General features: G+C 39.1%; 1 protein-coding gene across 1 annotated transcript in view; it reads right to left on the reverse strand.

Moving 5' to 3' along the window:
• Nucleotides 1-16,946, reverse strand: part of SEL1L2 (SEL1L2 adaptor subunit of ERAD E3 ligase) — a 186,409-nt gene that overhangs the window by 14,081 nt on the left and 155,382 nt on the right. The window contains exon 16 of the mRNA XM_042781728.1: nt 13,127-13,299. Coding sequence (XP_042637662.1) covers nt 13,127-13,299 — 173 coding nt within the window. The remainder of the gene's footprint in view (nt 1-13,126; nt 13,300-16,946) is intronic.

Genomic DNA, 16,946 nt, shown 5'->3' on the forward strand with positions numbered 1-16,946 from the left:
GTATTAATCTTCAGGATTTCTAGCTGTAGATTTAGAATCATTTTTAATTTTTCATTTATTTTGTCACTTTGTTCTTGTATTTTCTTCCAAAATTCTTTTAGGGTTTTTTCTGTGTTTTCTTTGGTCTGTCTCTCAATCCTTTGAAGATACCTAAATATAATTCTTTTGAATTTATTATCAGAGTGTTCCAATGCTGTTCTTCCTCAGGGATGTGTTCTGGGTCGGTATCCTGCTCCCTTGTTTCTACCACTTTATCTTGCTTCTTTGTGTGAACTGTGATGATCTGTTGTCTCTGAGACTTTGTGGCGTTATTGTATTTAGATCTCTGTTAACTGTTTGTGAGGAGCAGCCAAGGGTGAGTGAGGCTTTTCTTGGTGGTTGTTTATTGTTGGTCTGTTGGTAGAGAAGGAAGTGGTGGCTTTCAGTAAGTGAACCTGCAAGAAGTGTGGATGTAGTTGTGTCGTTTGGGGACTGTTGCTGTCTTCCACTCAGTTAGACAAAAATAACAATTGAATAACCATCAAAAAAGTAAAAGGAAATAGAGAAAAAATATACCATGTAATCATACTGGAACAGTAACTAAAAAAAGAAAAAGGGATAATAATAATAATAATAATAATAATAAACAGGAGTATCTAGGGAGATGGCAATAAGAGAAAAAGGCAGAGAAAGAGAAGAATGGAGAAAAAAATGGGAAAATGCAAAAACGAAAACAAGGAATGAGGTTATCCATAAGAAAGAAAAAAGAAAAAAAAATTGCAACCAGGAACAGGGAAAAGAAGCAAAGCTGAAAACTAGAACCTGAGAGGGGAAGAATAAAGAATAATAGTAAAAAGGACAAAAGCAATAATAATAACAGTAGTCTTAAAACAGACAAAACCAACCACAAAACAGAAAAAAGAAAAGAAAAACATGGGGGCGAGATAGAGGGCACCCAGGCTCCGTCCAAGCACACAGATTGGGGTGGCATTCCTGTGGGCCCTGAAGGTGGGTGGGAGTCAGGCATGGCTGCACCTCCATTCACCAAGAGGCTGTGGGGTATAAGAATAACAAGGGGACTGTTGCATCTTTCAAGTCATCCGGGTCTAGAATGTCCTTGGGGTTACTGGCAAGTTGAACCTGTTCTCAAGTCCCTGGAATCTGGAAGAATGCTGTCACTTTAAATATACAAAATGGTCAAGCCTCTTGTAAACATTCAAATTGGCTGCACCCTCTGGACAGACAAAGGCCACAGCTCAGCCTGCTGTTCTCTTTGCTGCTTTCCCTTTTATTCCCCAGCCATCAGAGCAGTCCTTCTTGCAGTCCCTAGCTAGCAGGCTCAATTTTGGGGTTAATTCTTAGGTCTTACCACCACTCAGCAATATCCAATCTGTCTGTGCCATCGGGATCTCTGCCAGACCACAGCTCTGTATGTCTCCTTTTTTGGTGTTTTCATGCAAATTCTTCTGCTAGTTGGAGTTTTGTCCACTTCTGTATCTTTCCCTTCAAAGCTCAGGGGTCAAGGATTATCTTCTGTATCTATGTTAATTGGTTCGCCTTTTCTTTGTTGAAGAGGGTCTGTGCAGTCTTTCTGCCTATTCCATCATCCTACTGGAACTCCCTCCATCCACCTTCTTGACCAGCAGGAATTCCATCCCAGTCTTTGCCATGACAGAGCCTGGGTGCCCTGCTTCCCCTCCATAGTTTTGTATTTCTTTAAAATTATTCTTTTTGTCTTTCTCCTTTGTTCCTTTTTATTCAATTATTTATTTTTTCTCTTTCACTTTCCTTGTTATCCTTTTTCTTCATTCCCTTTTTCTTTCTTTTGTGTCTTCCCATCCCTTATTTTTCCTTTTTCAGTTTTCCCATTTCTTCTTTACTGTTCTTTTACTCTTGCTCTTTTCTCTTATTCTTCCCTCCCCAGATATTGTGTGTTTTTTTCTCTTTTTTTCATTATCTGTCTTTTGCCTTTTTAAAATACATTTTAAAATTTTTCTTCTCATTTATTGCCTTTCTTTCCTTCTTTTTATGGTGTAATTGTTCCTGTTTGTGCATGCAATTTGAGTTCTTTATTCTCTTGTTTTTATTTTTTTGGTGTTTTTTAATTTTTTTTCTTTTTCTGTCTTACTGAGTGGGAGAAAACAATCATTCCCACATAACCCAACCATTGCAGTCCCACCCACTGAGTGAGAGCCACCACTTGCTTTTGTACCAAATGATAGATGGCAGCCAATACCAGCTCAACTCACAATCAACTGTTCTTTTGCACAGCTATCAAGAGATATGTACACACACTCTCATTCTCTATCACACCCAGCAGGAGACAGGTGGTGAGTGCCTAAGTGCTAACAACTAGTGAATAGAAGAGCACAGTACTATATATATATATATATATATATATATCTCGAAACAAAATAAAGAAGAAGAAGAAAAAAGAATACTACAGAAACCACACCAACATACAACCACAAATTAAACATAAATACAACAACATTACAACATCTTGGAGACAAATGATCATCCCAGTCCAAAGAAAGAAGCAAAATAAAGTTGGACAAACAAATGATTAGGATACAAACCCAGAAAACATCCCTGAGGAAGAAGCAGCATTGGAACTCCCTGATAAGGAATTCAAAAAGAATTATATTTGAATACCTTCAATGGACTAAAACACAGATCAAGGAATACACTGACATGATCAAGGAAAACACTGAAAAAATTAAGGAAAACACAGAAAAAACTCTAGAAGAATTTAGGAAACAATACACGAAGAAACTGACAAAATAAAAATTAGAAATGATACAAAAACAACAAATAGAAATCAAGAAGACTAATACTAAGATTTCAGAAATATTGAATGGGCAAAGGAGTAGAATCGAATCAATGGATTATAGAATTAATGAGACTGAAGACAAATACCTCAGTACCAATTTGTTAATGGATCAATCACAAAGAAGGATCAAAACAAAATGAAGAAAGCCTAAGATTCATGTATGATACCATCAAGAGGAATAACCTACATGGAATTGGAATATGGCGTTGGTGAAGAATGCTGAAAGTACCGTGGATTGCTAAAAAACTAACAAATCTGTCCTAGAATAAGTGCAGCCAGAATGCTCCTTGAAAGAGAGAATGGCCAGACTTCATCTCACCCACCCTGGTCATGTTGTCAGAAGGGACCATTCTCTGGAGAAGGATGTCATCCTTGGTAAAGTAGAGGGTCAATGAAAGAGGGGAAGGCCCTCAACAAGATGGATTGACATGGTGGCTATAGTGATGGGCTCCGGTATAGTAGGGATTGTGAGGCTTCCACAGGACCAGCCAGTGTTTCATTCTGTTGTACACAAGGTCACCAGGAGTTGGAGATGAAGCAACAGTGCATAACAACAACAACAACACTGGAATTCCAGACAGAAACAAATAAAACCACAGAAAAAATTGTCAAAGTTGGAAGAGAATTTCCCTGAAATGATGAAAGACAAGAATATATCCATTCAAGAGTTCAATGAACCCCAAACAGGATAGACCCCAAAAGAAAAGCACCAAGACATATCATCATCAAACTTGCCAAAACCAAAGACAAAGAAAGAATTCTGAAAGCAGCATGGGAAAAATGAAAAATTACCTCCAAAGGGCTACCAGTAAGACTAAGCTCTGATTTCTCAGCAGAAACCATGCATTCCAGAAGGCAATGGGATGATACATATAAAATCCTGAAAGAAAAAAATTTCCAACTAAGAATTATATACCTAGTAAAATTGTTCCTCAAATATGAGGGTGAAATTAGGACATTCCCAGATAAGAAGAAATGAAGAGAATTTGTTAAAACCAGACCAAGCCTACAAGAGACACTAAATGGAGGCCTTCAGACAGAGAACCAATAACAGCAAGCAACAACTGATGATTAACACACATAGTGGTATAACCCAGAAATCAAAGGCATCCAAATTGGTAAGGAAGAAGTAAAACTAGCCCTATTTTCAGGATATGCTCCTATACAAGGAGGTCTGGTGGCATAGTATCTAAGGCATTTGATTGCTAACCAGAAGGCTAGTGGTTCAAACCCACCAGCCACTCCTCAGAATGAAGGTTGGGCAATTTACTTCTGTAGTGATACTGCCTCAGAAACCCAAGGAAGTGTCACTATAAGTCAGATCCAACTTGATGCTCCTATACATAGAAAACCCAAGAGACTCAGCAAGAAAACTACTGGAACTTATTGAAAGATTTAGCATAGTGGCAGGATACAACATGCAAAAAATATATTGGTTTCCTCTACACCAGTAAAGAGGTCTCTGAAAAGGAATTAAGGAAATCAATACCATTTACAATAGCTACTAAGAAGATAAGATACTTGGGAATAAATCATACTAGGAACACAAAAAAACTATACAAAGAAAACTATAAAATACTACTTCAAGAAAATATAAGAGATCTATATAAATGGAAGAGCATGCCATGTTCATGGATAGGAAGTTTGAACATTGTGAAAATGTCAGTATTACACAATGCAATCTATACATTCAATGCAATTCCAATCAACATTCCATCAAATTATTTAAAAATATATGAAAACCAATCACTAATTTTATATGGAAAGGAAAGAGACCTAGGAAAAGCAAAGAACTACTAAAGAAGAAGATTAAAGCAGGAGGTCTCACACTCCTGGATCTTAAAACATACTCACAGTAGTCAAAACAGCCTGGTATTGGAACAACAGATACATAGACCAATGGAACAGAACTGAGAACCCAGAAATAGATCCATCTACCTATAGTCAGCTGATCTTTGACAAAGGGCTTGAATCCATTCAATGAAGAAAAGATAGTCTCTTTAACAAATGGTGCTGGAAAAACTGGATATTCATTTGCAGAGAAATGAAACAGGATCCATACCTCACATCATACATGAAAACTAACTTCAGATGGATCAAAGACTTTAGAGAGACACAAATCAAAACAACCATGAAATACCATCTCACCCCAGCATTAATAGCAGAGTTTAACAATACAGAAAATAGTTGCTGGCGAAGATGTGGAGAGATTAGGACTCTCATACACTGTTGGTGGGACCGCAAAATGATGCAACTCTTGTGGTAATTTGTACAGTGATTCCTTAAAGAGTTGGGAGTAGAAATACCATTTGATGGAGCAATCCCATTACTATGTACGTATCCTAAAGAATTAAGAGCCAGGGCATGAATAGATATATGTATGTGCACTCATGTTCATTGCAGCATTATTCACAATAGCAGAGAGATAAAAATAACCTAAGTGTCCATCAACAGAAGAATGGATAACCAAAGTGCAGTACGTGTACACAGTGGAATACTACGCAACACTGAAAAATAATGCAGAATCTGCAAAACACTGCATTACATGGATGAACCTGGAGGACATTAGGCTGAGTGAAATAAGTCAATCACAGAAGGACAAATACTATATTAGTCCGCTATTATAAAAAGTCAAAAAAAGGTTTATACATGGAGGGGAACTTTCTTTGTTGGTTACCAGGGATGGGGGGTGGGATGGAATTTCTAGACAGGTTTTGGGGAAATATATATACCAAGGATTATTAGTCATTATCAGGAATACGAGGTTGGGAAAGGGGAAGATTTTGTTTGAGGGGCATTGAGTTTATGCTAATGGTGGCGGAATATTTTAAAAAAGGCTAGCAATAATGTTGGCACAACATGAAAAATGTCATCAAATGTCCCTGCACTGTAAATGTGGAAGTTGTTACCTTGGCAAATGTCTTAATGTATATTTTACCACAATAAAAGTAAATAATAATTTCAATAAAGATTTACAGCCTTGGAAACCCAATGTAGGTTGCTATGAGTTGGAATTTACTCAACTGCAATTAGTTTGGTCCTTGAGGTTTTGGTTTAGCCTAGAAATGGCACCTTTCACTATTACTTCCATTCCATTGGTGAGAATTAGTCACAAGAATGTAAAGAGAACTGGGAAATACAGTCTCTGACTAGGCAGGCACATCCTAGGAACAAATCTTCATTATGGCTTGGAGATTAAAAATCTTTGCTGGACATGCCGTCTCTGCTATATATTTAAAGGGAAAACACTAGAATCAGAGACCATTGACAGGTTTTACAAAAGCCCAGGTGAGCAGAAATTCCAGCCGCAACAAGATGCAGACAGAAGGAAATTGCTCCTGGCAATTTTTAACCAATGTGTAATTTTAGCCTATGTGTAATTTTTCAAGCCTGACCATAGGTAATTAAAAAGGCTTTACCTGGCAGGTCTCAGGGGGGAAAGTTGCCCTTCCCACAGTACACCTGGTGCACAGCCAGTGTATTGCAGTCTCTGAGGGGAGTTGAGTCAAGGACTCAGCCTTCCCCTATCTACCCCAGCAGCCATGCTTTTTTGTGTATCTGCACTCCTATCCTAGGCACCTCGATTTGGAGGCTCTTTATCAGTGGGCTTCAGCAGAGATCCTTCTCAGATGCCTCTGTTGAAGCCTTCTTATGTGAAGAAAGGGGAAACTTTGAAAATACTTTTCTCCACTTTGACTCAGTACTCAGTGCTTTTCTGCTACTAACCCCCCACTCTCCCCTGTATCTCACCTCCCAGCTCCTGGGTTCATAAAACTTCAGGAGCCTTTTGTTTGGAGTTCCCTCAGCAGTGACATGGCTTCCTGGTGGGTTTCACTGATCTACCTGGTCCTCACTTGGGCAGCATTCTTGGAGAGATATGGAAGATGAGGGGAAGTCAGCATTTTCTCTGGGTTTCTCTTGCTTATACTATCACAGTAAGTGATTAAAAGCTTGACAGTTTCATTTTGGCTTGCTGTCTTAATCAGCTACTCAGACACCTGGCAGCTCAGTCTAGCTCTCTCCAGTTCAGCTTAGCTCCCTGATAGGAAGCACCAGGAAAGGAGGAGCATGAAATTTTGTTCATGATTTAATTTCTGAGCTATTTCAGAATCAGCTATACACTGAGAAAGAATTTCATAAGAACAGGTGTGATGAGTGTTTACTTCTTAAAACTAGTTCAGGTCCTCCCAATTCCTCTCCAGGTATAATTTTGCAGTCACTGTGAGTCAGAATCAACTCCACCAGCACCCAACAACAACAGAACAATGAAGCAGTCAGTCCTGGTCCACAATTTAAGTAAAGGAGCTCATTGGGCTTAATTTGGAATCCGAAATTGGGAAATAAAATGCTTCTCAGTGAAGCTATTAGGATAACTTACTTATGTCACCCTAGTACTAATTCCTTTCCTAAAGACTGAAGATAAAAATGACCCATATTTTTATACTGATTAATCAAGAGTTGGTTTAGATCTCACTTCCTTCTCCAGAGGGTTTATGTACAGTGTTTATAAAACATTATTCTGTATCACCTTGTTTGATTCTTAGAGAAACCCTGGTAGTGCTGTTGTATTCATCTTTCCCAATGGTTTGCCCAAGGATTAACTAATAAAGAGGTCTGTAAAGTGCCTTGCTGAGGAAATTCTTAACTGATAGATGACTTAATTCTAGGAAAGCTCTTAATCTCTTTGCTTTAATTAACCATCACTGGGACATGATTTCGGCTTTTAATTATCAGCATGTTCATTTTAAGAATGAGAAAGATGTTATCTCCTTATTCATTTGACTATGAGATAACAAGATTAATAACTTTTGCCCCTGAGTACTTGGCTATTATTTTTCCAATTGTTAAATAAAAGGAATTAATAAAGACAAAGATCAGTGGCTGTCATTACCTACATAAAATAAAATCCCATATCTAGGTCTCAGGTAACTAGAAATCCTGTTTTTTTTTCTTTTTTAAAAATTTAAATGTAGGTACCTTTTATAGGGAAAAATATACCTGTGGGTAGGAGAGACTTATCCAAATGAGCTACCCATGATTTAACAGGAACCCTTGCAGAAAAGAACAGAAAAGTGATGAGAGCAAAATTTCAAAGTTGTTTTCTAAATATATGAAATGTATGTGTACCAATGGCAGTTCAGTTACTTGACACTGTAAAGAAAGGGTCTATGAGACAGATCACCGGTGACACCAAGGAGGAAATACAAATCTTCTGTCACAGATGGCTAGCTGGTGTGTATGTCCTCTCCTGCATTGATGGCAATTTATCCTGAAAGAATGCAAAAAAAGCCCTTTCTTTCCCCCAGAGACTCTAAGCAAAATCGCCTAATGGTGGAGAAAATGCGGCTGTGTAGGTACCAAGTTCTTCTTGAATCACACAAGAAAGCTAACTAGAATTTAACACAAGGAGTGGGGTCTCTTTTAGCCTTCATGCAATATTCTTCTCACATTATTGTCATGGGGAATGATGACTAAAAGCTTTAATTTTATTGAAGCCTTACTTAGCAGCCTCTCAAATTCCCTTCTGATCTAAGTAACAGGCATACTGCACATTGTTTGATGACTAAGCCCATTCACAAATATGGATTCATTTTATCCTAAAAGCTGGGAAGGGCAGGTACCATTAGTTCTGCTTTAGATATATAGATGACAGCTGAGGATATGACTAGATGATATGCAAAAAATCATTCAATTTAGCTTTTCGCTCCAGTCCATTCCCCACAAAATTTTCCAAACCAAAAGTTCATACCTGCTAAGAATGAGGGGGCCAGGAAGGAAGCAAAGCAATGCAGCAGTTTGGCGTGACCTGAGGGGCCCAGGAAGGAAGTGAGCTGGGGCAGCAAGTTTGGAGCTGCTGAGAGAGACCAGGAAGTGAGTGGAGCAGTTTGGAACAACTAAGAGAGATGAACTTGTCTTTCAGATTTTCATATTGTGGTGGTTGCTAAGACAGACTCAGAAGAAGGAAGAGGCCATTCATTTCTCAAATAATTGGCCAGTGAAAACCTTATGAATACCAGTGAAACACTGTCTGATATATTACTGGAAAACTTTATGAATAGCCCTGAAACATTGTCCTATATAGTGCCAGAAGATGAGCCCCTCAGGTTGGAAGGCACTCAAAATACTACTGGGAAAGAGCTGCCTCTTCAGAGTAGAGCTGACCTTAATGTTGTGGATAGAGTAAAGTTTCAAAACCTCCATTTGCTGATGTGGCATGACTCAGGATGAGAAGAAACAACTGTAAACATCCATTAATAATCAGAAGAGAAGAAAATTGGAAGTTGTCAAAAATGAAATGGAATACATAAAGATAGGTATCCTAGGCATTAGTGAGCTGAAATGGACTGGTTTTGGCCATTTTAAATCAGACAATCATATGATCTACTATGGCAGGAATGACAATTTGAAGAGGAATAGCATGGCATTCATCATCACAAAGAATGTATCAAGATCGATCCTGGAGTACAATGCTGTCAGTGATAATACAATATCCATACACTTACAAAGAAGACCAGTTAATACTACTATCATTCAAATTTACGCACCAGCCACTAAAGCCAAAGATGAGGAAATTGAAGATTTTTACCAACTTCTGCAGTCTGAAATTGACCAAATGTGCAATCAAGATGTGTTGATTATAACTGGTGATTGGAATGCAAACGTTGGAAACAAAGAAGAATCACCAGTATTTGGAAAGTATGGTCTTGATTATAGAAATAATGCTGGAGATTGCACAATAGAATTTTGCAAGACCAACAACTTATTCATTGTAAATACATTTTCCAACAACATAAACAGAGGTTATACATGTGGACTTCACCAGATGGAGTACACAGGAATCAGATTGACTACATCTGTGGCAACAGGCCATGGAGAAGCTCAATATCTTCAGCCAAAACCAGGCCAGGAGCTTATTGTGGAACAGACCATCAAATGCTCATATACATGTTCAAGTTGAAGTTGAAGACAATTAAAACAAGTCCACCAGCACCAAAATATGACCTTCATTATATCCCTCCTGAATTTAGAGACCATCTAAAGAATATATGGGAGCTCTGGTGGTATAGTGCCTAAGGCACTTGACTGCTAACCAGAAGGCTGGTGGTTCAAACCCACTAGCCACTCCTTGGAAGGAAGGTTGGGCAATCTACTTCTGTAGTGATACTGCCTTGGAAACCCAAGGAGGGGTCGCTATGAGTTGGGTCTGACTTGACAGCACGTAACAACAACAACAAATAATAATAGATTTGATGCACTGAACACCAATGACCAAACCCAGAGGAATTGCAGGATGAAATAAAGAACATCATCCATGAAGAAAACAAAATGTCATTAAAAAGACAGGAAAGGAAGAAAAGACCATAATGGATGTCAGAAGAGACTCTGAAACTTGCCCTTGAATGGAGAGTAGCTAAAGCAAATGGAAGAATCCACAGGATAAAAGAGCTGAACAGAAGATTTCAAAGAGCATCTTGAGAAGACAAAGTCAATTATTAAAATGAAATGTGTAAAGACCTGGAGTTAGAAAACCAAAAGGGAAGAGCATACTTGTTTTGGTTACCTAGTGCCACTCTGACAGGAATATACCACAAATGGGATGGCCTTAACAAACAGGAGTTTATTCTCTTAGAGTCTGGAGGCTTTAAGTCCAAGTTCAAAATGCCAGGCTCTACGGGCTGGGTGAAAGCCCCTCAACTTGGGGCTTCAGCTCTGCCTCCTGCTCCTGGCCCACTGGAGCTAGAGGCTTTTCTTCACTCAGACAGCTGCTGGCTGCTGAAATTGACAAGCCCAAAGTTGAGAAATAAAAAGGCACAGTCCCAATGTACCAAACCACACAGCAGGCCATTAACTCAAATCCACTGAAAGTCCCATGGTTGGCAGAGCATGGCAGGTGTTAAACAACAACACAGCTACATGCAGGGTTAAAGTGTGCCATAGCTAGAGACTGTTACCAAAGCTGTTTCTTATATATGAGAAGCAGACCACATACCCAAAGCAGCTACTCAGCTGCTCACAGTAGATTCTGCCATGGAGTTGATTACCAGTCTCATCGTGGGGAATACTACATCCAGCTGCCCAGTCACTCAACCATACCCAGCCAAATTGACACACAAACTTAACTATCACAACACTCGACATTTCTCAAGCTGAAAGAACTGAGGAAAAAATTTAAGCCTCAAGTTGCAATACTGAAAGATTCTATGGGCAATATATTGAATGATTCAGGAAATATTGAAAGAAGATGGAAGGAATGTACAGAGTCACTGTACCAAAAAGAATTGGTCAATGTTCATCTATTGATGACACAACTTTGCTTGCTGAAGGTGAGGATGACTGGAAGCACTTACTGATGAAGACTGAAGAATACAGTCTGCAGTATAGATTACATCTCAATATAAAGAACAAAAATCCTCACAAATGGACCAATAAGCAGCATCACAATAAATGAAGAAAAGATTGAAGTTGTTAAAGACTTCTTATTACTTGGTTCTAACGAACACCAATGCATCAGCAATCAAGACATAAGACAATATATTGCATTAGGCAAATCTGCTGCAAAAGACCTGTTTAAAATGCTGAAGAGCAAAGATTTCTCCTTGAAGACTAAGGTGTACCTAACCCAAACCACAGTATTTTCAATGGCCTCATATGCATGTGAGAGCTGGACAATGAACAAGGAATACTGAAGAAGAGCTGATGCTTTTGAGTTGTGGTGCTGGCGAAGAATACTGAAAGTACCCAGGACTGCTAAAAGAACTAATAAATCTGTCCTGGAAGAAGTGCAGCCTGAATGTTCCTTGGAATGGCCAGACTTTGTCTCACCTACTTTGGTCATGTCGGAAGGGACCATTCCCTGGAGAAGGATATCATGCTTGGTGAAAAGCAAAAAGTGGAGGGCAGTGAAAAAGGGGAAGGCCCTCAACAAGGTAGATTGACATAGTGGGTGCACTGATGGGCTTAGGTGTAGCAAAGATCATGAGGCTGCACAGGACCGGGCAGTGTTTCATTCTGCTGTACACAGGATTGCTATGAGTTGGAGATGACTTGACAGCACCTAGTAACAACAACAACAAAATGGAAGAAGCAGGCAGGATTTGGATTGACATTCTTTCCACCAGTTAAGGTGCCAAAGCTGATGAAAAGTCAGGCAGCACAAGAAGAAAAGATGGTGTAAAACTCTATCACTGGTTAATAGGTATTTGAATAAAAAGCTTTTGGCCAGTTGTTACATTATGGAGATTACAATCAGTGTCATGAAACAAAATGTATATGAACTGCTGTATGGAAAATGAATTTGCTCTCTAAACTTTCACCCGTATCACAATTAAAAAAAACGTTTGTGGTTTCTTGATACGGGAGGATTATAACAGGACTTACCTCATTGGGTGATTGTGTGATTTAAAAGACATAGTACATATAACACAGCTAACCCAACACCATCTATTATTATTATTGATATATAACACACCTTTCTCACCATGTCAGATCTCAATGCTCTCTTCTGTTTTAATTTTACACACTGTCTAGGGGATTTAAAGGAGCTCTGGTGGTGTAGTGGGTAATGTATTTGGCCGTTAACTAGAGGTCAGTGGTTCAAACCCACCAGCTGCTCTGCAGGAGGAAGATGAGGCAATCTACTTCCACAAAGATTTACAGTCTTGGAAACCCAGTGGGGGTCACTATGAGTCAGAATCCACTTGATGGCAGTGGGCTTGGTGTAAAGGATTTACACAATACAACCTTGTATTGTTAACTCACTTTCTTAATGAGTATACCTCATCTCCTCAAACCAATGTAGTCTTTGGAGGATGGAGATACATTTTCTGACAATTTTCAGCATGCTGAGCACTGTGTCATGTACACATTGGGTGCTTTGTAAGATGCTTCTAGATTAATGTTACCACCATATTCAGTTCTGCTCATTCCACTTTCTTCTTGTTACTGAAAGCTTGAGAGCAGAGCCAGTGGAGAAAATATAATGTAAGAAGTCTTGAGGTAGAGAGGAATTGGGCAGGCTTCACTAATATTGGGGAGAAAAGAGTGAATTTATAAAGTCAGCTAAGGTTAGACTTCTACTTACCAGTTATGTCCTCAGGTATAAATGGAGATAATAATATATACCTCATAGAGTTGATATTAGAATAACTATAAGTGTTGGGTTAAATAATGTGTGTTGGCACATGGGAAGGATTAAGCAAATGTTAAGTCATTAACTTCTTTTATATTGTGGACATTAATGAAACCCAAAACATCTACAGATTTTCCTTTCCACAGTTGTCATTACAAGGTTTGTATTACTACCACTTTAGTTACCTGTTCAATACCTAAGCCATGTTCATACATATAAGCCAGATTGAACATGGCTTGTGCACTGTGGTATTTGTCAGCTGCAATGCTGTAATGTGTGGCTGCAGTCTGATAGTCTTTCTTCGTCCCATAGCCATAATAATGGTAATCTCCAATTTTAACTCTAGCGAATGCATTGCCTGATAGGAATATTAGAAAGAAGAATTGTAACTCATATCACTCTTGTATAGTCTTCAGCAATTTTATCTAATGATCTTGTTTCAATTCCTTAAGATGGTTTTCTTCCTTCCTTTCCTTCCTTCCTTCTTTCCCTCCTTCCTTCCTTTCTTCCATCCTTCCTTCCTTCCGTCCCTCCTTCTTTCCTTCCATCCCTCCTTCCTTCCTTTCCATCTGTCTGTCTGTCAATAACACTCAAAATCTCAGAATTAGGATTTGATATATTTTATGGAATACAAAATGTAACACTCAATGTCTGCTATCTTCATTGCAGGATAATAATCACGATACTGTACAAATGTTCTCAAGAAAAAAATATGAATTTTACTTTTTAAATTAGATTTTTGAAGGCAATAAACTCTTAGGAAACTGGGTCCCACCCCATCTGTTCTCAGACTTCATTCTGGTTACTCCACTCTCCTGCATCATCAGTTTTTCTCTTTCCTGGACTAATTTCATCAACCACTCAAACATGTTCTAATATCTCCCATGAAAAAAACCAAAAACTCTCTCTTTACCCTGATATGTTGGAAGGAAGGTTGGGCAATCTACTTCTGTAGTGATACCACCTTGGAAACCCAAGGAGGGGTCGCTATGTCGGGTTCGACTGGACAGCACATAACAACAAGAACAAGCAACTAACCCATTTCTCTGGACTCTTTCACGGTAAAACTTTTTAATAGAGTGTTCTGCACTCATTGTCCCCATAGCTTCACCTCCCACATTCTCTTTAACCCACTCCAATCTTGCTTCTGCCCCCTTCCTCATGAAACTGCGATTTTCAAGGTGGTCAATGACCTTCATTTTGACAAATTCATTGGCCACTTGTTTTTCCTCATCTTACTGTACTTCAAAGCACTACTGTAGTCACTGGACCTACCCCTCCTGCCTAGATAATTTTTCTCTTGGCATCCATAGCACTGAATTCTCTTGATTTGCTGCCTATCTCATTAAGAAAAATAAAATAACAAACAAAAAACCCATTGCCATTGAATCAATTCCAACTCATAGCAACCCCCATTGGGTTTCCAAGGCTGTAATCTTTACGGAAGCATACTGCTTCATCTTTCTTCCACAAAGCACATGGTGGGTTCAAACCACCAACCTTTTGGTTAGCAGCCAAATACCTTAACCACTATACCACTAGAACTCCTTTTCTACCTCACAGACCTTCCTTTTCAAACTTCCTGCCTAACTCCTTCTCTATACAACTTCTAAATGTTAGACTATCAAGGTTTTGTCCCTAGACTCCTTTTTTCTTCTCTTCTCTCCTTTCTCCACTCCCACTCCCTTTTCTACACCACTCTCTTCTATCTCAACCCTTTTTCTAGGTGATCTCATCTACTCCTATGGACAGCTTTGTTACATATTCCTAAATTTATATCTAATCTCCTGTATCTCTCTGAGCTCCAGACTCTTATAATTACCTTCCTGATTTCTCTACTTGGATCTCAAGCTTAAAATGTCTGAGAGTCATCTCTTAATGCCCTACCACTTCCACATACAAAAACCAAACAAAATGATCAGTTTCTTTCCTGTTTCACTATTAGCATTTTCAGGCTGTAAATCTAGGGGAATTTTTGCTAATTCTTGCTTTTCCTTCACTTCCATCATCCAATCCATCACCAAGTCCTATTAGTTCTACCTCTAAAACATACACATTTCTACCACTATCAGAGTCAAAGCCAGGAATACTACAATAGCCTTCAAACTGTTCTTTTGTCTCTACTTTTCAGACTATTTGCACACAACAGCTAAAGTGATATTTTTAAAACATAAAATCAAATCATGTCATTCCTCTGTGTAAAATCCTCCAATGACTGCACATTGCACTTGGAATAATATCTAGACTCCTAACCTGATTTACAAGTCATGCCTCACCTGCCTTCTGCTTCCTTACTGGCATCATCATACTAACCTCACTATGCGCTAACCATCTTAATATTCCCTCCACACACCAAGGTCATTCCAGCTTCAATTTCTCTGTATTAAAATTCCTCAAGTCCCTCTGCCTGAGATGCTCAGAATTTCTCTGGCTCTTCAGATGATCGATTTTTCATCATTTGGGTCTCATTTGGTCTAACTCTATGTCACTTCCTTCACAGAGGCTGTCCCTGACTACCTTTTCTAAAGTATCCCCTCATCCTCCACCTTAGTAATTATCCTTCTCATCTCTATGTTTTATTTCCTTCACAGGACATATCACTATTATCCCATTTATTTGTTCACTGGTTTATTTTCTCTCTCCCCCAAAAGGGTAAGAACTTTAACAGTCTTAATTATTGATATAGTCCCAGGATCTAGAGTGGTACTGGATAAATATGTTTGGAATGAATAGGTAGGCATCAGAGGGATTTTTTTTTTCCTGGATGTTAAGCAATATGCCATATTACTTTTAAAGAAACATGGATAAATTGTTGTTGTTGTTGTTGTTGTTATGTGCCGTGGAGTCGGCCCCGACTCATAGCGACCCCTCCTTGGGTTTCCGAGGCAGTATCACTACGGAAGTAGGATTGCCCAACCTTCCTTCCGAGGAGTGGCTGGTGGGTTTGAACCGCCAGCCGTCTGGTTAGCAAGCAAGTGTCTTAGCCACTATGCTACCAGAGCTCCCATGGATAAATTAAGGAATAGAAAAAAAGCTATGTGACTTTTTAAGATATACGACTTTAATCTTTTGAAGGTCATTTAGGTACTACTCTTGAGGATTTTCTTGGAGTCATTTCAGTTCCACTAAGAGGATGCTGACTGAAAAGACATGGGAACACTCATCTAGGACATCTATCTCACCTATAGCCAACCTTTCTAGCACGATTTAGGCTTACTTGGGAAAAGAGGCTGGACCCTGTGTGGTATGATTGGAGGTATATTATTAAGAGCTATACAACTCCTTCCATCCCCCCTCCATTTGGCCTAGTGCCTGAAATTCCTTTGGAATTTATTCTTTTAGGTAATGAAGTTCTCTTAATCATCTGAATCCCCTATTAAAATGCAGCGATCTCTAAGAGATGTAATACCATGAGCCATATTTAGCTCATTCTGAATGGAGCTAAAATAATAAAATTCTTAAGTCTGTCAAAAACATGAATTATCAGGGTTTGTTTCTCACCTGCTTCAAAATGTACAGGTAGCTGGGGGCAAGATCTTATAGGAATAGTGCCCAAGAGAGGTGCTTAGAAGGGTGGGAGGTTCACAGAACCCTAAAGAGAAACTAACTCCATCTAATTTGCCCAAAAGCTGCTCTCTCTTGACCCTAAAGTTCCTTCAGGCCATACTGCATGTAGGGATAGGACAATCCTGTAAGTTTTAGAGCTTGCAACCAGTAAGCATGAGCCCTGACGTCTCTGAGAATGGAAGTCAGTGAAAAATTCCTTCAGCAGATGATTCAGCCCCACCCTCATGAAGGGGCTCATTTGGGATATGTGGCAATCTTGACAGGCTTCTGGGGAATAACTAGACATTTGAATCTCCTAGTCACAGGATGCAGACTGTCCTGATGGCTCAGCACTCTCCGTACATGTTGTTGTTGTGTAGTGCCTGACTCATAGCGACCCCTCCTTGGGTTTCCAAGGCAGGATCACTATGGAAGTAGATCGACCAACCTTCCTTCTGA

The sequence above is a fragment of the Orycteropus afer genome, unplaced genomic scaffold (assembly GCF_000298275.1).
Source record: "Orycteropus afer afer isolate SDZICR_OR568_19922 unplaced genomic scaffold, OryAfe1.0 scaffold00158, whole genome shotgun sequence".
NCBI classification, from domain to species: domain Eukaryota; kingdom Metazoa; phylum Chordata; class Mammalia; order Tubulidentata; family Orycteropodidae; genus Orycteropus; species Orycteropus afer.